Source organism: Dermacentor silvarum, chromosome 1, assembly GCF_013339745.2.
Source record: "Dermacentor silvarum isolate Dsil-2018 chromosome 1, BIME_Dsil_1.4, whole genome shotgun sequence".
Classification (NCBI taxonomy): domain Eukaryota; kingdom Metazoa; phylum Arthropoda; class Arachnida; order Ixodida; family Ixodidae; genus Dermacentor; species Dermacentor silvarum.
The window spans coordinates 168,199,594-168,223,815 of record NC_051154.1 but is presented as its reverse complement, the minus strand read 5'-3'; the positions used below and the strand labels follow the sequence as shown (position 1 = coordinate 168,223,815).

At 43.6% G+C, this 24,222-nt stretch overlaps 1 protein-coding gene across 2 annotated transcripts in view; it reads right to left on the bottom strand.

The window, feature by feature from the left end:
- Positions 1-553: 553 nt before the first annotated feature.
- Positions 554-24,222, bottom strand: part of LOC119436378 (nose resistant to fluoxetine protein 6) — a 64,143-nt gene continuing 40,474 nt past the window's right edge. For both annotated transcript variants that reach the window (XM_049657321.1, XM_037703204.2), the window contains 12 exons: positions 23,073-23,160; positions 22,225-22,319; positions 20,912-21,088; positions 16,545-16,638; positions 16,347-16,448; positions 14,718-14,883; positions 12,966-13,048; positions 10,856-10,978; positions 9,935-10,055; positions 7,563-7,749; positions 2,740-2,882; positions 554-1,573 (listed from right to left, as the gene is read on the bottom strand). In XM_049657321.1, coding sequence (XP_049513278.1) covers positions 1,352-1,573; positions 2,740-2,882; positions 7,563-7,749; positions 9,935-10,055; positions 10,856-10,978; positions 12,966-13,048; positions 14,718-14,883; positions 16,347-16,448; positions 16,545-16,638; positions 20,912-21,088; positions 22,225-22,319; positions 23,073-23,160 — 1,601 coding nt within the window. In that variant the 3' untranslated portion in view covers positions 554-1,351. The remainder of the gene's footprint in view (positions 1,574-2,739; positions 2,883-7,562; positions 7,750-9,934; positions 10,056-10,855; positions 10,979-12,965; positions 13,049-14,717; positions 14,884-16,346; positions 16,449-16,544; positions 16,639-20,911; positions 21,089-22,224; positions 22,320-23,072; positions 23,161-24,222) is intronic.

Below are 24,222 nucleotides of genomic sequence, written 5' to 3'. Positions count from 1 at the left end.
TCGGCGTATTCGATGACAGCGTCTGCCGCCGCTTGTAGGGCATCGTGCTGTTCTCCATTATTGCCTAAAGTTGTCCAAATGGTAATGTCGTCCGCATATATTACGTGACAAACGTGTGGGATCTTCTCTTGATGCTGCGGGAGGTTTTTCATTGCGACATTGAAGAGAAAAGGTGATAAGACCGATCCCCGAGGGGTGCCTCTATAAACGAGGACGAAAGAAGGCGTAGACACAACATAATACAGTCTGCACATATTTCCTTCGTGTTCGTAAGTAAATAAATATTTCTACTGACCCACTTTCTGTGGTTGGAGAAGAAGGAATGTTGTCGACCTTTATTTCTCTTTCTCTGTCCGTTTTCACGCCATACATCGGTCTAATATTTTGCACGAAGGATCGTCGCAGGGTGATGATCTAAGCGCCATATTTGCTTGTTTGCAATGCTCCAAACCTGGTGAGAGCGACTTAATTACACTCTTCAGCAGCCACATGCGGTGTAGGATATTTTTATCTGCCTTATTCATGTGGCAAAATTGGGATGAAGAAGAACACGTTGTAGTGAATGACTCATTTTTATTAACACATTCGCATAAAGGACAATCAGCACGCAGTCATGAAAACCATCTACATACAAAAGTTCCTGAGCCTAAGAGATGATATTACATCTCTGTGGACATCTAAAGTCTACTTGCGGTATCGCATGCTGGTAGAAGAATAGCATGACGACGAGATCTTAACAAGGCGCATCATTGTGACTTTCGAAAAACATTTCGGCTTAGAGCTGCCGTGCACCCTCGCCAAGAGCTAGGCGCACGCTCGATAGACAGGCGCACCTGTGTGGCTTATGGGTCTTATCGTACCAAATGTATATCCCAGTGATGAGGGACGCCGTATTGGGGGTAAGAAGTAATTTTCACGTGTTGAGGTTAATGTGCACCTGCATCGCTGAGCGCACGAGTGTTTTTGCACTCCGGAGTCCATCGTAATGCGGCTGATATGGCGGTGGTTCGAAACCACAACTGTTTACTCAGCAGCAGAATGCCACAGCAACTGAAACATTGCATCGGGTGGCAAGTATAAGATAATATGTTGTACTTCATGATGGCTAAGATCCAGACGTCTCTCTCACTCTCTTGTTCAGTATTCACATTTACAGATGCCCATTGCTTCCACGACGTCATAATGCACCCTGTATTGCGTATAATAAACCGTTGACCAGCTGACTCAGTGGAATCACTAAATGGCAGTCGCACTTCCATTTGTTTGTCGGGACTTATCAGGCTGAGAGCTCAGCAAGGGTCAATGACTGCGTCTAGGCACCACGTCGCCCTGGGATATTGAAAGTGAAAACCTAGAGAATACTGCTCTTGAGTTCGTCCTTGCCGTTTGCTTGCTCAAATCCGTTTGCATGGTCGACGCCGTTCGCGTGCTTCACGCTGGTTGGTGGCACGTGTTCCTCTGGTTTTCGCTCGAATATGATTTTCTCAAGTTGAAAGACGGGCGCCTCGATGAGTATATGCAGAACGTAGGCGAACACGGTGCTGAGAGCGAAGACACCCAGCGCGGTGTTGAGCTGTAAGGAGCAGAGAAGAGTTTTGTCGGACACGGAGGGCCTTTATCTCCTCACTTTAGCCAGTGAAACTACGATGCGTATTGATAATGTGAGAATCATATACTTGCTTGCGTAATGACAAGCTCCTCTCCCTAAGTGCATTTGATGTTTTACCTATGCCAGTGCATCCGGCAGGCAGCATATCGTGAAAATAAAAGGACGAGAGAAGATGGGGGAGCTTTAAAGACGAAGTGAACAAAAATGGTTTCAAGAACATTAATTTAGTTGGTAAATTGGTTGGTTAAATTTTAGTTTATAAAACACTTCGGAGCGGGGTATATCTAAAAATACGTGTAGTAGAAAAGCGGAACAAGAATGTCATGTTTGTCCTCTTTTGTCCTTATGCAAAGTTGCACAGTCTGCTTCACGAAAGAGGCTGTGGAAAAATTATTGGCGATAGTGTACCAGGTGTTTCCGCGAAGACTTTAAGCAATCAAAAGAAAATCACCTGTTTCAGATAGCACAATTCTAGTCTTTGAGCTGCTCTACTCGAAGAGACGGACTTTATTTGCAGAAAAAGATTGAAATGCATACTCAACTAAATAGCAGAAAAATTAATAATTAAGTTTCTAACCAAGTACCTTATGGTACATATTGCGATTTACAAATGTTAGCAGGAGAGTTTGCAAGGCAGATCCATTTGGAACGAATTCTCAGGATGGCACCAGTTTCAAGATATTAATTCCCGAACTTTGCGAAGACTTTGCTGGTCCAATCAGTTTTGTGCTTCAATGCGTAAAGAACGGTTTGTTAAGTAAGGGGAACGACAGTGCATATTTACCGCGAGTTTGATGGCGCATATCTCGAAATCGGTGTCATCTACACAATTATATTCAAGTGGATATGCCTTGCAGTCTCACCGGCTGCAATTTGTGAATTGCAATGTGTGCCATAAGGTAATTAGTTAAAAACTTCATTAGTGATTTCTTGGTAATTAGTTGATTACGCATTTAAATTTCTCAAGCAAATAATGTCCGTCTATTTAACTAGACCAGCTCAAGGACTATAGCTGTGCTATCTGCCACAGGCAATTTTTAAAAGTTGCCTAATGTCTTCGCAGAAACACATGGTATAGCAGTTTTGGTCGTTGTGACATTGTTGAGATCCTTTTGTATTATATTTCTCACCTGGTAGAACTCATCGGTGTTAACGTACGTCCTGAGACGAATCATGCGAACGATGAAGATGAGAACGTGAACAAGGTAGATGCTGAATGTTAACCTGGACAGCGGGATGAAGAACTTCCACGAGAACATCTTGTTCAGCAAACCTGCATTAAAAAGTGCGAATGAAGCCAGGAGCAAATGAACGAGCAGCTTGAAAAGTAACAGGGCTTGAATAGCGTCTCGCAATGCTGCACTTGACAAGAAATATACTGCAAAATGTCTCTACTCTTCGCCAGAAAGCAGTGGTAATGGCGCAGCTTGATCTCACGATGGTTCGCCGTCGTAACGGCGGCTTCATATTCCTTTGACTTCACTTTCACCGGCTATAGAGGCAAGAAATGAATACATTATATGAATACATTTTTTTTTGTTTTTCGAAAGATTGCCCTCAGGTATAGTACCAAAAGGGTGACACACGTCACACGAACAAGTTTGTTTTATGGATGAAGCATAATGCTGGTTTGGCAACCAGCTCCGAAATATTGTTGCCTTTTGAATGGTTGTTGTTGTAGGAGTTTCGTGTTGCTACGTACCATAACTGCGGAACAAAACGCAAATATTAAAGAGCTAACTTTAACTAAAAGATGTCATTTCGTTTTCCGAATTCGTGTGACACTAATGTCATTCATTCGCGAGCTTTGAAAATAGATGCCTCTAACAGAAAAAGACGACAACGGGTATGGTCGAGTTAGCGTCGCTGCGATCAGCAACGAAGTGTTGCGAGTGATAGTGCTCGTGCGAAGTATTTGGTGCCAGAAAATTGGTCAAGTGGATAGCCGGGTCGCACAAAACGACCTCGCCGCCAAGCTTGAGGACCTAGGTGGCAGGACGCCTGCGGGCACACCTTAAAGGAACCAGCGCTGCAGCACGGCCACGTCATGGGACTGCCGTGTCCCGGCCCACGCGGAGTGCCGATGGAACTGTGAGTACTATGTAGTACTATCCAGAGATTAGCGTCGGCCAATGTCATGAAGGTCGAGGGCACTCAATGTACAAGTGGTGTGCGTAACTGCGAAGACCATCGTGACACAGGTGCTATTTTTTTTTAGGCTAGAAAGCATTAATAACCCTGCCGCGTAAAACCCACGATCACACTTCGCAATTTTACATAACCAAGTGTAATAGGTGTTCTACATTGTTTGTTCGCGTTTCATACCAACGCGATGGTGCATCTGAAAACGTTGACGGGGGCACATGTTAGCCTCTTCCTTATTGGCCCTTTGACGTTAATGCTGCCGCATTTCGTCTGGACAAGTTCACCACTCTGCGTGATTGGTTCGTGCCAAAACGAAAGCCGTGGTAGTGGTGTTTGCCAGAGGAAAATAAGAATGCAAGAATTTTGTAAGTTAATGCCAATTTAACTCTGTCAAACTGTTGCGTACTTGAACGGTGCAATGGCGAAGCGGCAAAGGGAGTTGTTCCGCAAAGGTTCATTTGGGCCGGGATAAACGTTTCTATTGGAATTATTTTTCTTTTCGCGTTTCAACACTGATTCAAGCGGCACTACGCCTACGCTATCACCATGATTAGCCGGTCATGACAGGTGGATGATAAAAAAAGAAATATAATCGAGCGAAAAAAGTTCTTCCGTTGTAACGGCTTTGGGGCGGAATTCCCAAGGCTTTTCATTCTTAAGTAATGTTTACCATTGGCCGGTGGGCTACGCGAATGATATATCCGTCATCGTGATTGGTTGTCCTCCGCTCTTACGAACAGTTCTTGCGCAAGAACATTTTTGTGTATGCGGGCCATGGACCCCGTATTCACACAAAGCTCTTACGCTATAATTATCCGATAGAGCCAATTCCAGCCAGTCCCGATGCTGGTCATATTAGGGATGGCGACCGGCCAATGGCAAAGTGCTCTTAGGAACGATAAGCTTCGTAAATTGGGACCCTGATTTCCAATATTGCCGCTTTGCAAGTAATTATAAGTCTCTAAGTGTATTGCAATATCTATGACAGCATTATACCGGGTGTTTTTTTTTAGCTGCACCAAATTAAAAAAAAAAAAGAATTGTCCGTGGCAGACAGCACAAGTATAACCCTTAAACTAAATTAAGGCGGCCTCTACTTCTACGAGAAATCAAAATGCATAATTGAATAATTGACATAATTACTAATTATTTTTATTGCTTACTTTACGGTACATAATTCAATTTACGAATTGTAACCGGTGAGTTAAAGACTACGCTAATTTCGAGATATTAATTTTCCTAATGCCCGACGAAATGCATTGGTGTTCCAGTTACCTTTGTGCTTCAATGCATAGAACAGCGTTTTATTAAAAAAGTAAGTGGAACAAAAGTGCATTTTTACCGCAAGTTTTACCTCAAGTAGAAAGTTACCTATCTAGAAAGGGGTCAGGCGAAGAGACACAATCTCTACAATGCTACTCACTGCATGCTTAGGAGAAGTATTCGAGCTCTAAACTGGGAAGGCGTAGGAGTGAGGATCAACGGTGAATATCTCAGCAACCTTCGGTTTGCAGATGACATTGTCCTATTCAGCAACAATGGGGACAAATTACAACAATTGATTGAGGACCTTAACCAAGAAAGTTCAAGAGTGGGGTTGAAGATTAATATGCAGAAGACAAAGATAAGGTTCAATAGCCTCGCAAGGAAACAAAAATTCAGGATCGCCAGTCAGCCTCTAGAGTCTGTAAAGGAGTACGTTTATCTAGGTCAATTACTCACAGGGGACCCTGATCTTGTAAAGGAAATTCACAGAAGAATAAAATTGGGTTGGAGTGCATACGGTAGGCATTACCAAATCCTGACTGGGAGCTACCACTGTCGTTGAAAATAAAAGTGTACAATCATTGCATTCTACCGGTGCTAACATATGGGGACGAAACTTGGAGGTTAACAAAGAAGCTCGAGAACAAGTTAAGGACCGCACAAAGAGCGATGGAACGAAAAAATGTCGCAGTTTCGCCTGAAAGGCGAAGCATTGATTGCGATAGCAAATTAGTAGAGAGCTATTCGGAGTAGGGATAGTAGTTTTATCGGCTGCATAAACTTGGACACATTGGCTTACTAACTGAATTAACAATCGTGGTGTCAGTGGGCACAAACAAACATGAATAGATCACACTGAATGACCGCAGCCAACGACTGTCAAAACGCTGGCAGCAAGCGCAGGTTCGCGCGGTCTATCGCTTCAACGAAAACTGAGCGGCGAATGCACAGCGCATACAAAGGTCAGAGCCGTGTGGAGATAAGAGACGGTGCGGGCGACCGGCAGAGGAGAAGTTGTTCGCAGATGAGAAGCTGCCCTCCGTGATAGCGCGCGTCCCCCGCGCGCTTTCGCTCGCGCATACGGCGCGCGGCGACGATTTTATCGCCCTTGGAATCTATACGGAACCTCACGGCGACGGCAGAAATCCGGTTGAAGTGTCCATATAATTGCTATCGCAATAAAATGTTAGGCCTAACGTTAAGAGACAAGAAGAGAGCGGTGTGGATCAGAGAGCAAACGGGGATAGCCGATATTCTATAGTTGACATTAAGAGAAAAAATGGAGCTGGGCAGGCCATGTAATGCGCAGGATGGATAACCGGTGGACCATTAGAGTTACAGAATGGATACCAAGAGAAAGGAAGCGCAGTCGAGGTCGGCAGAAAACTAGGTGAGGTGTTGAAGTTAGGAAATTTGCAGGAACAAATTCGAATCAGCTAGCACAAGACAGGGGGGAACATAAGTATAGGCTGATGATGATGATTATGATCTCAAAACCTGTGCCATCCTCAAAATTCGATCTAAGTCGATATGCCTTGCATACTCACGAGCTACAATTCGGAGGTACCCGCCGGGGTGGCTCAGTCAGCTAAGGCGTTGCGCTGCTGAGCACGAGGTCGCGGGATCGAATCCCGGCCCCGGCGGCCGCATTTCGATGGAGGCGAAATGCAAAAACGCCCGTGTGCTTGCGTTGTAGTGCACGTTAAAGAACCCCAGGTGGTCAAAATTATTCCGGAGCCCTCCACTACGGCGTGCCTCATAATCAGAACTGGTTTTGGCACGTAAAACCCCAGAAAGACGAAGTACAATTCGGAGGTTGAAATATGTGCCGTAAAATAATTTATTAAATAGTTAATTAGCGTAATTATGTTACTTTTTCAATTAACATTTTGATTTTCCGTAGAAGTAATGACCACCTCATCGAGTAATTTAGATCAAGGGTTAAATTGTGCGATTTGCCACAAAGAAGTTTTAAAAAGTTTGTGCAATTAAAAAAAAAAAAAGACAGCCTATATGTGGGCTTAGCGAAACTAACATGACTATTGTATGTTAACATAGATATATCCAAGACCGCTTCCTTTATTTGAGCGTGTTGCACTCTTTAAGATTGGCTATAGATATAATCCTGGACGCATTAAATACAGGGAAGTATTGTCTAGTGGAATGCAGTAGAATGTGTCGTTCAGTATATGCCTGTGTAATTCGTTTTAAGGTTGACACCCAGTATTTAGAGTTATTTTTAGAACAACTTCTGATTATTTAGCCACAGGAGGATGGCTTTCATACATGAACTATGAATTCACCCTACGCAATACGCAGATACGAACAATAATTTGTACCTTTCCCGTTTCACTCCGTTTTGAAGGTGTAAAAAACGGAACGGCCCGAACAGAGCAAGGCCTGGTAGATAATGTCTTCCAGTAACACTCTCTATAAAAATATTCTGAAACTTTTTTGGATTTCGATGGAGATGTTTGCCATGTTACTTGACAGACTTGTGTCTTTGTCGACAGCTATAGCAACCTGCCCTGGTGCCACTTACCGCCTCTTCCTGTTGCGCATGCGTACGTTGGCCAGCAAAAGCCGAGAGACCAGGCAATTCGGTGGAAGCCGGCGTAGATGTAGTTGCTCACGTCGCCGGGGAGCATGCCTTGGTTCCAGGGCACGGTGACGAACATCACCAGGCACACGAGAAGCAGGGACAGACACCACAAGAGGGCCTGCAGCACCTGATCGCCCGCACATGCGTTGGACGAACGAGAAGCAACTTTAAACGAAACGGTAAGAATGAAACAGATTAATGATGAACTAATTCACCCAGGCATTTGCTAGAAGCGAATTTCGTCGGAGACTTACGCGCAGTAGCTTAGGCTGTATGGCTCATTGTCTCACTTTTTTTCAGGATACCGAGCAGGCACGCTCCACTTCCGAGTGAGTTCAATTTGTGTCCCACAGGTATAGCGTATACCACAGGGCAACGCAGCACATACAGCTTTAGCGGAGCAAATACGGTGCACTCCGTTCAGTGAACAAAGTGATCACGGCCGCTATGTGGGAGCGCTAGTGCACGTGCGCACAACGCCCATGCCGGCAGCGTGACATAGAACGTTGCCTTCGCTCTATTACACAGCCGAATGCGTAATTGTGCGTGAAGGTGCCTCCACTTGGCTCCTTTGTATGTAGTCGAGAAGTAAAGATGAATGCACGTGCGTCTTCTCAAAATCCGTAATCAGCCTAGTACTCTGCAGCAGCCTGAGCGCGGGAAACGTGAGCGAAGCGAAGCGTAAACGACGCTCTGCTAAAACTGCCTAATATTTTATCTCAACCACGAATCCAGAGTCCACGAATCCAGAGCCCACGAATCCAGAGCGCGAACTCAACCAATAAGCAGCGGGCAAAGATGAAGTGCACATTTTCACAGACAGGCGTGTGCGAAGCTCGCAAGCCTCCCAGTATTTTCGAAATCGCTATTGTGCATCCCTTGAGAAACAGTTAAGGTTAAGAGGGGCAGGGCTCTTCTTCTGGATCCACTAGGGGTCACAGTAACGGTTCATGCTATAGCACAAACATTTTCTGTTAAATTTAAATTAAGTTCTGCGATTTTACAGGCCAAAACCATGATCTGATTATGAGGCACGCCGTAGTGGGGGACTCCGGATTAATTTTGACCACCTAGGGCTCTTTAACGTGCACCCAATGCACGGTACACGGGCGTTTTTGCATTTCGCCCCCATCGAAATGCGGCCGCCGTGACCGGAATTCGATCCCATGACCTCGCGCTTAGCAGCGCAACGCCAAAGCCACTAAGGCAACCACGGCGGATGAACCGTCACTGTGATTTGCGGTCTCGTTAACATTAAAACAACATAAGCTTAGTAGGAATAGTGAATTTTAATCAATTTCGGTGGACTATTTGGTGGATTATTGGGCTGTAAAAGTGCTGATCGTCATTTTTCATTGCTTAAGTTAATCGTCTGAAACAGCACGACACAGCTGGCAAACTAGTGCCACCATTATATGGCACATCCGTATGACAGCGCAAACTACCCGGCACAGTGTTATTCTGTTCACTAGGCAAATAATTTGGCGATACGAGTGTCTGGATGCTATAACATCATGTCTCAACAACAACGTGGAAGAAACTCCTGATGTATTTTTTGTTTCTGTCGAGCAAGATTATTGCACTCACCATTATGGTGGGGAAAAAACTTGTATGTCGATTATAAAGGGTGTTTCACTTTAGCTGCACCAAATTAAAAAAAATGCCTGTGGCAGATAGTACAATTATAATCCTTGATCTAAACTGCTCGATGTGGCGGCCATTACTTCCACGAGAAATAAAAACGCCTAATTGAATAATAAACAAAATTAAGCTAATTACATTTTTAATTAATTATTTTACGGCACATTTTCAATCTACGAATTATAGCCGCTGAGTTCGCAAGGCGTATCCACTTGTAACGGATTCAGAGGACTGAACCAGTTTCGAGATATAAATTTTCAAAGTGTCTGATGGGCGTGGGCGTTCCAGTTAACTTTTGAGGAAAACGCTGTTTTATGAATTGAAGCACAAAAGTAACTGGAACACCAATGCATTTCGTCGGGCACTTTGAAAATTTATATCTCGAAACTGGTTCAGTCCTGTGAATCCGTTCCAAGTGGATACGCCTTGCTAACTCAGTGGCTATAGTTCGTAGATTGAAAGATATGCCGTAAAATAATTAATTAAAAAGGTAATTAGCATGATTTTGTTAATTATTCAATTAGGAGTTTTTATTTCTCGTGGAATTAATGGCCGCCTCATCGAGCAGTTTAGATCAAGGATTATAATTGTGCTATCTGCCATCGGCAATTTTTAAAAAAATTGGTGCAGCTAAAATGAAACACCCTGTATGGACGGGGTCACGGACGTACCAAGTGGATGTGCTTATTCTTATGTTGACTCGCTGCGTAGCCGCAGAGGATGCCCACGATGTAAGTGGCCACGTGGGTGAACGGTCGGATGTACACGTATAGAAGTGTCCTCTGAATTGTCCTGAGGAGTGAAAAAACAAACAAACAGATTTCGTGTATTAATGGGTGGCATGGCGTAAGCATGTATAAAAGGTCGATCGACTGAGAGGGCATCAAGTAATATGGACGCAGCACTTCAACAAGGGAAGCTATGTAACAGTCGGCAGAAAAAAAAAGAATAACCACGGCGCAATGAGCTTATCATTATTCTGAGCCGATAATAGTTATATACACATTAGTTGTCTCTGTGCTGCTAAATGCGCAACCCAGTAACTCACCAGGCATCGTCGGGAAATTTCGTTATACACCAGAAGTTGTACAGCGCCGTACAGGGAACGTTCTACTGCGAGAATTTCTAAAAAAAAAACGAAACGGTTGGGTATATTAACTTAGAAGCGAATGAAATGTTGGGCTCGGCGGAGGCTCTTTCCAGCCGCTAGTGGCATTTCGCTCCTGCCCTCTCCCATGCCGGATACAAGGGCCCACCTCCATTTTTACCCCGCGCCGCCCACCTTCTTTCTTTTGTCTCCCACGTTTTCTTGGTGCGCAGCACCTTTCCAGGGGCGGTTTTGCACTCTCTGCCTTTCGCGGGAATGCCCAAGTTGTTCGTGCTGTGGTAGCATACGTGTCATGTAACAGGTATTTATTATCGTGTCGTCTACTTTTACACCGTTTTAGTAAAGACATGTAGACGGTTTTCCTTTAACGATTCCTTGTTCTGTCTGCTGCCTATATTTGAATTCTCAGCTTTCGACTGTTTAGTTCAACGACTCACACAGCAAAGCATTTTGAAGCAGATCTGAGCATTTTTATTTCACTTACCTCATATCATTTGATCCACCGGTCAAAGCATAAAATAGGTTCCACGAATGTGTTTGGAAACAGGTCAGGATGCAGAAGGCCACAGCCAGGATTCCGCCGATCACGTGGGATGTCTTCGGGTATCTAATTTATACAGAAGAGATGGCATTTGTAAGCGATTGTCGAGTAAGGAGCAATGTGTAATTACAGCGGAAGCGTGACTCATCGATAAGACATCGTTGTGCGTGTCAGTAGGTCGCCAGGTATGAGCATGGTCAGTTTACCTGTGTGCTTGATCTCGGTTAATTCACTGCTAATGGGAACCATCTTTTGCGCGCTGTAGGCTTTTAGCTCATAGCGGAGAAGTACGTATGTATGCTTCGTCGCACTATTGGAGTGGCATTTGATTACTGGGGAAGACGTAAGAGCCTTTCTCATGAATTAAACAAAGGCAGCAGACAGTTTGCCATACCAGATCTACTTCATCATGTGCCATCAAATAGGTGGTCCCAAAGAAAGGACGGCGCCAATCCATTTACGTGAAAACCTACTAATCACAGGTGTTCACATGATCGAGCTCCATGCCTTGTTGATGCAGCTTCACCTCGTCGCCATGCGTAGTTCGACTCGTAAAACGCTATCTTGAAGGCCATTTCCTATTTCTCCGAATACTAAATGCCCCAGCTAACATACAATGTAGACGATACTTTCTTTAACTCTCACACAATATAAATTTTTCTTATCTGCGCCTTCTTCAGTTCCACAAGTCATCATGCGGCGTTATCCTGTTAACGTAAATTACCAATACCATTGGCAATTTGTCAGGAATTTATCCTGAACCTCCTAATAGCGTTAAATAGCGGCTGTTGCTAGTCAGGCCTGAGATTTCGTTACCAGTGCTGATATACGCTTTTTAAGTAGGCAATAATATAGACATTATTAGAATGTTTTTTACTAAGGGTTAGCAGGAATGTTCATAAACGTAAAAAAAAGATGTAAATGTAAAGGCGCTTTGCTAATGAGATTAAATACGACAATATGAGCGAGTCCAGCCAAACAGTTCTTACTATTCGTACTGGTCGTATATGTTTCAGTCCTGACGTCCTGTTGTGCTTCGCCAACTGTCACAGGTAGCTAGTGCTTTCGGTAGGTTAACAAAGTAGTTTCGTTACAGCGAAAGTTATGGTAGCCGAAGGTAATGCGGTCGATGCTCATGCTCAAACTGGCCGGGCCGCATTGCACCTTGCTCATTTTGTTCATATACAGGCTCATTATGTTCATATGCAGTGCTCGCTGGCAGATTACCTCTAGCAGCGTATTCAGAAAACCCAGTTTGTCTTGCCGCAGCAGCATGAACACAAATAATAATTATGCAGTGCACGCAGCGCCATTAAACTGCAGACACGTAGCCCAAACATTGCTCGGGCTTTTTAGGGTGTTGTGTGCCTAAGAATTATGCATGACGTGTAAACTATTGAATCAGTTAAGTGTTTTAATGCGAGCATATAGAGTTAGGTTAGTGGGTGTGAGGCTTGCTGCGAAGTGCGTCATTACGCGACACAGCCGTCGTAACCAGTCGAACTAGATGACATTTCCCAGGCGCTTTGGAATACAACCTCAGGTACGACTGCTATAAAGTCATTCACGGTGTGTAAACTGCATATGATGTCACTGGATGCGTGCTGCTTATAAGGTCTCACTTCATCCTGCTTTGACCTCAGGCCAGACTGCTTAGGACCTACTCTTATAGTCTTCTATTGGATATATTTCAGTTTTATCATGCGCGCGACAATTTTACCGCCAGAATATTATCTTTCCCTTTACCACCACGCTAACACTACAATACTTGAGCTTAGCGTCAGCGTGTTTGTTCACTGTGACGCCTACGATTGCGGATCCATAATTGTGCCATTGCTTTTGTAGAACAGGTGAGTAGAAGAAAAGGGGGAAAGCGCTTTATGTAACCAGGTTGTCGGAGTGGCGGAGCACGCTGTATTGCTTACGACGACTTTTCGACGTGTAATTCAAGATATATCGGGTATTCTTCCGAAGCATATTACGCCACTGGTTATTTCAGAGATTTAGCTTCGGTTGTTTCTTTTTTTTCTGACTTAATTTTTTTCTCACTTACTTGAGGAGGAGGAGAGTCAGCGGGAAAGCAATGAACATGAATATCTGCAGGTCCGTGCTGATATACCACAAATGTTGGAAGCACTGGAAATGACAGAGAGAAACGTCTGAGAAGAATAAAATTGCGTTAGCTTGTCATACGAGGCAATGACACTCAAAAAAGGAGTCATTTTGCTTTATATTTCCTGCCTTCGCGACATGAAAGAATAAATGCGATCCGCAAAGAGCAGCTGCTAACACGCATACTGCGTGAAATGGCTCCGAAAGAGAAAAGTGATAACGATGTGGAACAGAAATCGCTGCTCTCGCACAAATGCTGGAAAGTAACTGGCTGTGGTGTAGTGTATACGTAGAAGGTGTATGTAGGAATCGACGAGAGTGGCGATGTGGGCTTGTTGGTCTGTCATCACGGAATGGTAATTTGGAAGCGCATAAAAACACGGACACGAGAAGAAACGAAGACAAGCGCTTGTCTTCGCCTTCGTTTCTTCTCGTGTCCGTGTTTTTATGAGCTTCCAAATTACTATTCCATGGTGTATAAATGACAGGAGGAGCATAAATGACAGTCACAGCTTCAAGCAGATTTTTCAAGAACGCACAAAATTTCTTTGCTCGTAACAGTAGCCCCCGTGAACAAAGCCATTAAATTATCAGAAAATCATTGGCTTGTGTTCCGCAGCAACCTGGCCAGTTATCGCTGAAAATAGCGGATATGCCTAGCTGTTCTCATAGATGAAACACCGGAAGGTGTTGGAACTTAAGTCGCTGTTAATGTGAATTAGGCATATTAGTGGGGACTGTTACGGTCAGTGCAGGATGCCTGATACAAGTCTGGCTTTACAGTTTTTTCCGGAATCACAACGCGCTTGTAATTGACGGAAAAGCCTGTGGCACGCAGTCTCCAAGGCACGTTTCGGAAGGTACACGAGATTAGGCGGAATTAGATTTTCAGAGTGAAATGTAGCGCTGCGCTTGCAAACGAAATCAGCAAATCAGAACTCTCGCCAAAAGACGATAGTTGACGTTTGTTTTTCGCAGAATGAACCGGATGTCTTGCAGCTTGGACCAGAGCCCTGTCGGCAAAGAAGCCCCGCTTTCTGAGGTATATTCCCTTTTGTCTCCTTTCGCATGCTTTTAAGGAATAATTGAATTTTATTATGCGAACGGTGGACATTCATCACCTACTGTGACTGCGCCTTGGTACTCAGGACATTAGGCAAAAGATCCTCGGGGATGTCAAACTCAAGTCTATTGTTTTAGAAGAATATACCCGTTGGACAAAGGACAATAAATGATAACTCACTGCTGCAGTACCAGCATCACACAGAGCGGCATGCGTGTGTTTATTTGGTATCTTATTTCTTTTCACTGCTTGCAGGATCTTTTCCGACGTATCGCGAAGCCAGAAAAAAAAATTACCATGATATGGTTATGAGGCTCGCCGTAGTGGGGGACTCCGGATTAATTTTGACCACCTGGGGTTCTTTAACGTGTACCCGAATGCATGGTACAGCCCAATATATTTACTAGACAGCTGCAAGAGGCTACACTTGGGAAGCAAATCGGAACAAATATACGTAGATAAATGAGACATGTACTGAATTATACACACAAAAATGTCATAGACCTACTACACACACTTCAACCCTTCATGCCCTCATTTGGCCACCAGAACAGACCAACGATGCACTGTTTTTTTATTGTATGGTGACAACAAGCAACATAAGAAAGCGGTTATAAGACCACTGCATACCAGTTGGCCCTCCTCGACAAAGTTCTGTGCTTGTACAATCAACCTCCACCAGTTTTGGTAGCAGCTCTTGATGTGCTGGTTGTAGGCGTCCACGTCTGCGGGCCCCGATCCCGTGAGAGGTAGCAGCAGTCCTATGACCAGCACCACCAGCGTTGGGATGGTTAGCCTGCACCGCAGCTTATTTGATGAGCGTCTAGAGTATTTTCCATCATTTCAAAAACAAAAAATTGGCACAATGATCTAGGTTTTCAAATTAGTATGTACCTTTCAACGCAATTTATATCCAGCAGGTCTAGTTACACGATTCTAGCGCCGGAACTCCGCTACGGCCCTTTCAAGGGACTGACAACTCACCAAAGCGTGTCATAACATTATTGTGTAAATTAAAAAAATGCGCAGAATAATGATAGAAGAGAACAGAGTATTAGCGGTTTAAAGATGAATTACGCTTTCAAATCGACACGAAGCCACATGAAACTGCATGCCGCCATACTCTAATGTAAGACTTTGGTAATAACGTTGAATCCGCCCGCGTGATCGCGAACTGGACTGCGTAAGTGACCTATTACGAGGTGCACCGCACAGTTTGTTTAAGAAAGCATTAGTTATATTTTATGTGCATTTGCGCTATTTTCAATGCTTATCGTGATTTAAAGAAAGTTCAAGCGGCGCTGGCTTTCGCCGCAGCTAGCCGAACAGCAGAACACCGGCGTTGCTCATTGCATAGCGGCGCTTCTAAGTACCTGCTTGTGTGCGCGTGCTGGTTTACAAGTCCCCCAGTATTCTGTAATCTCGCTGCAAGATACAAAATGCCGTCAACTCATCGGACCGTAAAGGGGTGCCGGCGAGAAAGGCCACTCCCCTGTTCATAGCTACTGTTCAATTGAAACCAATATTTACTACTTCGTTTGACGCCTCCCGCACGATGGCCATCACCACACTCTTTGGATGGCGTCGAGCTTACTGGGTGACCGACCGCTTGCGGAAACAAAAACCCTTGTGGAGTGGCCTCGCCCTTTCTTCAGCCCGGAAAGCTGCTCGAACGCTACCGAGATGGTGGAAATCAACGTGATTGAATCACAGCCTATAGACCCTATGGGTTTTCTGCGTCGCAGAAAACCCAGAGTGAATTGTCCATAATCTATGCCCGGCATTCACAAAGTGCATTCACGCTTGTATTGTTCATAAGAGAAATTTCCAACCAATCCAGATACTGGACACATTATCAGAGACGGCGGCCGGACAATGACAAAGAGCGCTTGCGAACAACAAGCTTGGTGAATTCGGTCCCCGGTCCCTTAGTTTCAAGTTTTGTTCTCTCAGCGGACATATATGTACGCTTCGTTCATCACCTTGTCCATAACTTTCGTATTTAGGTCAAGTTGTTTCTTTCAGGTTCATTTTTTAGCCTCAATTCTCAGGTCAGTTTGGTAGTGTTTTGGCTACAACGAGGCTATATCGAGCAAGTCAATCGTGGCCCCAATTGGACGCCACTATAGGATAGCTCGTAAAAAACAGGTTTTAAAAAAAGGAAAGTCTTCATAATGATAAAATTTGTTTCTTACAAAAATTGAATAACATTTTCATCCCCTAATCTTCAAACGCCCCGTATAAAGCAAGACACTCTACCTGATGTAACGGCGAACTCCTCGGCTTATGTAAACCATCAGCAAGTTATTCTTTAGGACAGTTGCCCGAGACTCCGTTACCAGGTACGAAAGTAGAAAACCGCTAGAAAAGAAAGTCATGTTGGTAAGTTCAGTGTAGCTGCTGCCTATTTGTTTTGAACGCCCGTTTTATAATACACATAACATCCATATTCCTTACCTAATGAAGAAAAACGTTGTGACGCTCAGGAAAGCATTGATGATAAACTGAAACGTGACATTCCATGTCATGTACTCCATGGTGTAAACAGAATCTGAAAATAGCACCCATGAAGAGCCAAATGAATTAGACATATTTCTCCATGCTGTACATGCCGGGAGTACTGCGGTAAATGAACTCAATACATAGAAGACCGCTTTGTTAAAAAAGTAAATGAACAACAGCGCATATTGACGGGAAGTCTGATGGTGCATATCTCCAAACTGGTGTCGTTCTGGATATTCATTCCAAGGGGATACGCCTTGCTAAGCCTCCGGCTACAATTCATAAATAGCAATAAGTGCCTTAAAGTAATTAATTAGGAAGTTTATTAGTTGAATATTTCCTTCGACTTCTTGTGCAAGTAGTGTCCGTCTGTGAAAATCCAGCTCAAGGACTAGAATTAGTATGTTATCAGCAACATGCAATATTTAAAAAGTTCAGTAAACTTAAAACTCATCACCCCCTATACTATATATGGCAAACTCGTGACACTAAAATGAAGAATGCAAGTGATGGAACCAGAGGGACACCCAAAATTATTAAAAGACTCAGAAATCTCATCATGTGCTACAAAATATTACAGCGTCTCATTAGAACTAATCTCTGGGAAATCAGTAAATCACTGCGTTGACACCTTCGCTGGTGCCTCACGAGCGAACTCGGAATAACTTTAAACAAAGGCAGCGCCAGCGTATGTGTGGTACTGTCAGCGGGACATAATCTTTGCTCAGGGTGAATGAAGATGCAGATAGCGTCTGGCAAGGACATACGAGAACTTGCACTAAGGTATGATTCGTGTCCATTGCGGTGTCGTGGCTCGTCGGTGACAGAGCTAACAAGGCTGTGCTCAATACTAGTGCAGCACACTTTTTAAATGCCAAGCATTTCTTGGCGAACATTTGTCACTTTGACTCTCATGGTCGTTTCGTTAACTTGGTAGGTACCAAATTAGAATAGTATGACAAGAGTGTATGACAAACATAAATGATAGGCCATGACGTGAATATCATGACATGTGTGTCATGTAGGTCATGAAACAACCGCCTACGTCTTGGTGCTCTCATGGTCGTTTCGTTAACTTGGTATGTAACTTGAATGGGTTCGGACATGGGTTCTAGGTGAAGGAAACACTAAAGGATGTTGGTAGAAGTTTAGTCATGAGCATGACTGAGCAAAAATGGCAATGACTCAGCGAAAAAGATTAACACTCAAAAACCGCTGAAATGGCTTCTGACATAAATGATAGGTCATGACATGAATGTGATGGCACGCGTGTCATGTAGGTCATAAAACAGCCACCTACGTCTTGGTGCTCTCGTGGTCGTTTCGTTAACTTTGTATGCGTCCGCTCACTGCTTCGCATAACATCGATTCCCACAGGGCGTGGGATCTGCCGGCTTTTTTGCGGATATCATCAATCATCATTAGCCTATATTTATGTCAACTGCAGGACGAAGGCCAATTATCCCTCTCTTGCGCTAGCTGATTCCAACTTGCGTCTGAAAATTTCCTAATTTCATCACCTAACCGAATTTTCTGCCGTCCTCGACTGCGCTTTCCTTCCCTTGGCACAAATTCTGTAACTCTAATGGTTCATCGGTTATCTGCCCTACGCATTATATAGCCTGCCCAACTCTCTCCCCCTTAATGTCAACTAGAACTTGGGCTATCTCCTGATTGCTCTCTGATCAACACGGCTAACTTCCTGTCTCTTAAGTAAGGGATAACATTTTTCGTTCCATCGCTCTTTGCGCGGTCCTTAATTTGTTCTTGAGCTTTTTTGTCAACCTCCAAATTTGTGCCACATATGTTAGCACCTGTAGAATGTAATTATTGTACACTTTTCTTTTCAATTACGGTGGTAAGCTCGCAGTCATGATTTGGTAATGCCTGCCGTATGCACTCCAACCCATTTTATTCTGTATATTTCCTTCTCGTGATCAGGGCTCCTTGTGAGTAATTGGCCCTGATAAACGTAACTCCTTCACAAAATCTAGAGGCTGACTGGCAACCCTGAATTCTTGTTCCCTTGCCAGGCTATTGAACATTACCTCCGTCTTCTGCATATTAATCTTCAACCCCACGGACACTTTCTCGGTTAAGGTCCTCAATCATTTGTTGAAATTCATTTCCATTGTTACTGAAACGGACAATGTTATTTGCAAATCGAAGGTTGCTGAGATATTCTCCGTGGATCCTCACTCCCAAGCCTTCCCAGTTGAATAGCTTGAATACTTGTTCTAAGGATGCAGTGAATAGCATCGGAGAAATTGTGTCTCCTTGCCTGACCCCTTTCTTGATGGGTAATTTTCTACTTTTCTTGTGGAGAAGTAAGGTAGCTGTGGAATCTGTATAGATATTTCCGAAGATATTCACGTATGCCCCCTGTGCTCCTTCATTACGCATTGCCTCTATAACTGCTGGTATTTCTACAGACTCAAATGCATTTTCGTAATCTATGAAAGTGATACAGAGAGGTTGATTGTACTCCGCAGATTTCTCAATTACCCGATCGGTGACATGGACGTGATTCATTGCAGAATATCCCTTCCTGAAGCCAGCCTGTTCTCTAGGATGATTGAAGTCAAGTGCTGTCCTGATTCTATTGGAATTTATCTTGGTAAATATCTTATACAATACCGAAAGCAAGCTATTTGGCCTATAATTCTTCCTTTCTTTAACGTACATTGCGGATTCAACGTATTTGACGGATTTTGCGGATATAATTTATTCTTTCGCTGCACCCAGCTAAAGGTCTCGACCACCTTTTCGGCTACTCCGGATGACGGGGACTTTCTTTTCGACCTAAATATTTCTGCGTGGACTTAAGCAGCGCAACGCCTGGACACCAACAAACTAACGTGACATGTCAGTAATTACTACGACACTTACGATGATCCTTACTCACGTAGGGCGGTTTCAATGTTACCGAGAGGGTCTTATGTTTCTCCTTCTTATCTGTTCCCAGCCATATGCATGTGATAATTAAAGTAACAGACGAAGCAAATCATGGTGAAATAAATTGGCAAATGATTAAAGTCGAAGCAATCGTGGCGTGTCAGCGTAACCTTCGTAGGGCTGCTTTCTTTATTTCAATAAAATGAGATAGGCCGCCTGGCCGATATATTGGCCGCTAACTTTGGCTCTCCCATTTTTAAACGCCCTAGTAAAAAGCAAAAAAATAGACAAAACGGGGGGGGGGGGGGGGGGGGGGCTTAGTCACTGGGCTTCGTATTAGGTAGAATACGCTTGAAGAAAACCTGAGAAAAATGCAGTAAAAAACTCAAGTACTGCGATTGCGCGTCGACGGAGACAGCATGACGCTAGAATTTATTATAATAAAGTGACATTGAATAGGAAGTCGTTTCTGCGTGTTGAAAACGCATTGTAGAGAACGCATTTTATCCATGTCAAAATACATATATAAACGAAAGCGAGCACATGGTTTGGGCAACAACTTTTAGAAGCTACTGTGCATACCATTTATACCCGAAATCAACCGCCTCAAGCACTTCAGAAGGACCTGTGTCAATTTAGTTGACGCGCAGGTTGGCCTGTTTTGCAATTTATTTACTAAGCTGCCTAGAAATTAACGTGACTTGAGTGTGCCTAACAAAATTAGTATATCGCTTGTTCATGTAAGATCGACGGCTGGAAAGGCAGGGCGCTGGCACTGCATAACTAGGTTCATTCAGTGCCTCCGCAATAAAGGTAGATTTTGAAAAGAAGACTACTGTGAGGAGAGACATGGGAAGAAACTGGAGCATGGAAGGAAACTGGAGCACGGAAACTTGTATGAACTGTAGAGCAGTACAAAAGTGGAGCCTCAGGTGGGTTACAATGTTCCAACAAAGGCACTCGTGTTCATCAAGTAGGCTTCTTCGGACCAATACAAGTGCCACTTGTAAAATGTTTAGCGCCAAGCTAAGGCTGCACGACTTCTCATCGCTATGCTTGCCAGGAGAAGCTTATAAGATTAGTAGCTCCTGCGAACTTCTCAAGTAAATACATGCCATCAAGTTCAACAATTCGCAGTTTCTAACAGTTTAACATGACATTTTAACTACGTATTATACTTTTACTTTTGAATAAGACATACATCTACCCAATATCGGGTGGAAAAGGAGCGATCCATTAGCTTCAGAGATGTCACGTAAAAGAAATTATCTGTAAAAGAAAATAGCACCGTCTTATGTGAAACTGACAGCCGTAAACATAGCTCTGTTTTAAAATGGACTGCCGGCTCCCGGCATTTTTGCGTATCAGCGTGTAAGGGGAGAGATTGACTACCCTTCTCTTTTTTATGATCGTAAGACTTCACTCACGGAAGAATCCAGTCGGTACAAGTATGTAGGTGTGGCCCAATACAACCCAGAATGCCATAATGACCTTCAGGCCAGCCATGAATCCGAGTGGCTTGCGCTCTGGCTTTATATCCGTCCGTAGCAGGTACCACGTGTTCGTTATGGCTGAGAAGGACAAGATGAATCTCAGAGGCCCACCTGTTAGAAACATGAAGAACAAGAGGCAGAGCGAAATCAAGGTTATCAAGTAGCAATCGGCTTTTGGCAGTTTCCTCTTGTCAAGTTAAGTAATTTATGAGGTTTTATTACGTAATTTATAAACATTAGCCTCCACATCGGGAAAAGTGTAGCTGATGTGAATATTCTTTCAGTGTGGAATGAGGGAAGTTGGCTACGTATTTTTAGCTGGTTGCTGATTAGACGTGAATGTTTTGTCTTTAATTTACAGATAACATAAAGGAAACCGTACTATATGTCAGTGTGGTCTTAGTTGGTCATTTATATTGCTTTCAGTGTGGCTTTAAAAAGGCGTACGTTCATAATCAGTGGAAATATTGACAACGCTACACACGAACTTACATGAACTCACAGCGTCGGCTAAACATCAGAGGTGTATACCCGCCTGCAATCCCTCGATCTTTTCATTCTATAGACTAATTTATATCCACTATATGTTTTTATACCCCCACATCTCTTGTGCATTGTGAGGAACCGTGGACGTACAAGCTGTTCTGTTGTTTCGGAAGAATCATGTCACGCTAGAGAGGAAACAATGTCAGGTGAAATTTTACTGGACTCTCCGGCTCTTCGATAGCATATTTTCCAGGCTTTTGTCCCTTAATAAGCAACAAACAACGTCTATGGTGTTCCCCACGTCATTCCAAAAAACTTCAATGTCTCACTTTCTGCTTTAAATTACCGTGGTTATTGTGAAAAAATTTGAATAAATTACAATGCAACATTCAACGGTGCACGATTAATGCAGTTTTCATTAGTATTTGCTAAATTTGGGAGGACTGCTTCCAAAGAAAAGGCATGTTTTAAATATGTAGGGTTAAGGGGTGTCCAGCTGGAGATGTTGGAAGGAGTTTGCCTACAGCTACTCCATTTTTACTCATTGGTAGTATGTAGATTGGCTTACACAAATAAATGATATAAAATGAAATAATAATACATAGGACACTTAATATTATTAGCACATACAAAAGAGAGCGAGAGAAAAAGACGAAAGAACAACAAATGCATACTCCTTTTAGCATGCAATGAAAATTGTGCACGAGGAATTGTGCACCCCTGAAAAAAAAAAAGGAAACAATGAAAAAAAAAACACTTACCAGCAGGAGGCTTCTTTTTGGGGCATCTTTTCATAATTAAGAGCTCAGTCCCTGTGCCGACAACAACTAGCAGTAGTAGAAAGCCAAGGATTGATCTGAAAGGTGTAGAGAAAACATTATGAGGAGAGGTGGCACACTCGAGGAAATATCAAAGAAATGGATTGCGCGAATATTCGAAGTGTTGACATGAATGCGGAAAAGTAGCTTTAGCTGAACTGCGACGGCACCGTGCCGACAGTGTAGCAACGCTTGACAAGAACTGGGAATCTCTTTATCTAGTAAGCTTATGAGTAATCCGTGTATACCATGCAAACTGAGCATAATTGTGTGCGTATGACCGCATATAAAACATTCAGTCGGGAGCACATTTTTGCAAAACTGTCTATATTATGTAACAATGTGGACATGTGTATGCCATTGGATCGGCTCATTTAACGGCACGCAACATTCCTTTTTGGACGGCTTCAGTAAGGAGTGCGTTTGTTGATGTGCCGTTCCCCTAAGCAGTACTTTGTGTTGGTTCCAAAGGCAGTGACGGCTTAACGTTACAAACTCTCACTGCGATGAGTCCGAATAACCCCACAAATTGTCAAACGTTAGTGAAAAATAATGCTGAGTGCAGAAGCTGTCTTTCATATCTTATATTTACAATTGCCCGCATCGTGCATATTATCTGTACTGAAAACAATGTAAAATGCGATTGCATTGTCAATATATTGTGAATTCAATCTTGCAGACTAATCCTGCAGTGTTTTGGCACTCCATTATACCATAGCATTGTCTATATGTGCACGTATTAAGCAAAAATATACGCACGAAAATAGCATAACGAAGCGATCGACACCTACAGGCAAATGATATGGACTGTGCTCAGCGTTTTTGGGTCGTCTGTCCGGCAATACATCACTGTGGCGTTTCCACCATACAGGGTCAATACTGAAAAAAAAAGAAAATACCGTGAGAAAGAACTGGCTGCAAGTTATAATTAGCATGGGAGTGTAACGTGCTATATCAAGTCTGTTACTCCCTTAACAACACCGTATTGAGGTATCTAGCATAAAACATCGGGAACGCGAGTCAGCCATTACGTCTAGATGGGAGCATAGAATTACTTGCACTTCAGCATGCTTGTATGTCGTCAGTATTTGGCTGCAAGCCAAATACTGACGACAAGAAATCAGCCATATGATCCTGATCGGGCGAACAAAGAACAGGAGCGCAATTTATCAGGTGGCTAGGGACGGGTATCGACAACGATTTGAGCGCTGCTTATGCGTTTGTATATATATTCCATCTCACAAGCTGTTTGCAGCACTGTGGAAGCTACACAAACTCTTAGCCAATAGGAAGGCCGAATGCCCCTCGAGATGTGCACATCCGCACCGCGTCGTCTGCTCAACGTCTGCTTGCCATCCTGTTACATGCCCCATGGTTGGTGGATTGACGCAAAGACATGTTTAGACGCTATAACCACAAGCTGCGTTTACATGCATGCGACAGCAGGGCTTCGAATTACCTGTACGCTTTCCCTGCAGTTACTTTGCAGCCTCCTTAGGAAGTACTAAGGACGAACGCCCTCATAAATGTTCACCTGCGGCATAGCGTCTGCTCGGCGTCTATACTTGGCGTTTGCTCGCTACCGTCATCCAGTACCATGCTAGAGCGGGCTAGTAAATTAATTATGCAGTGAACAATAAGGCCTATATAGCGTTCCGCATCGTCAATGCATTACCAGTGCTAATGTTGTGGCGCCATCTGCGAACTAGAGATCAAACCAGTTTTAAGGCTCGGCACCGTGTCTGTAGTCCTAGCAGCATGAAAACAAACAGCCGAGCTCAATAGTTACGACAAAACATACCTAATACTTTGACCTCAGCTTGAGAGGAGACTTTGCGATGACAGATTTTGCCACTTGTTTCTTGTTGACAGGGTGGAGACCCAGTAACAAGCGCGAATTCGGATCGAAGTGGGTGGTCGGCGCTGTGTGGGTGCTGCCAA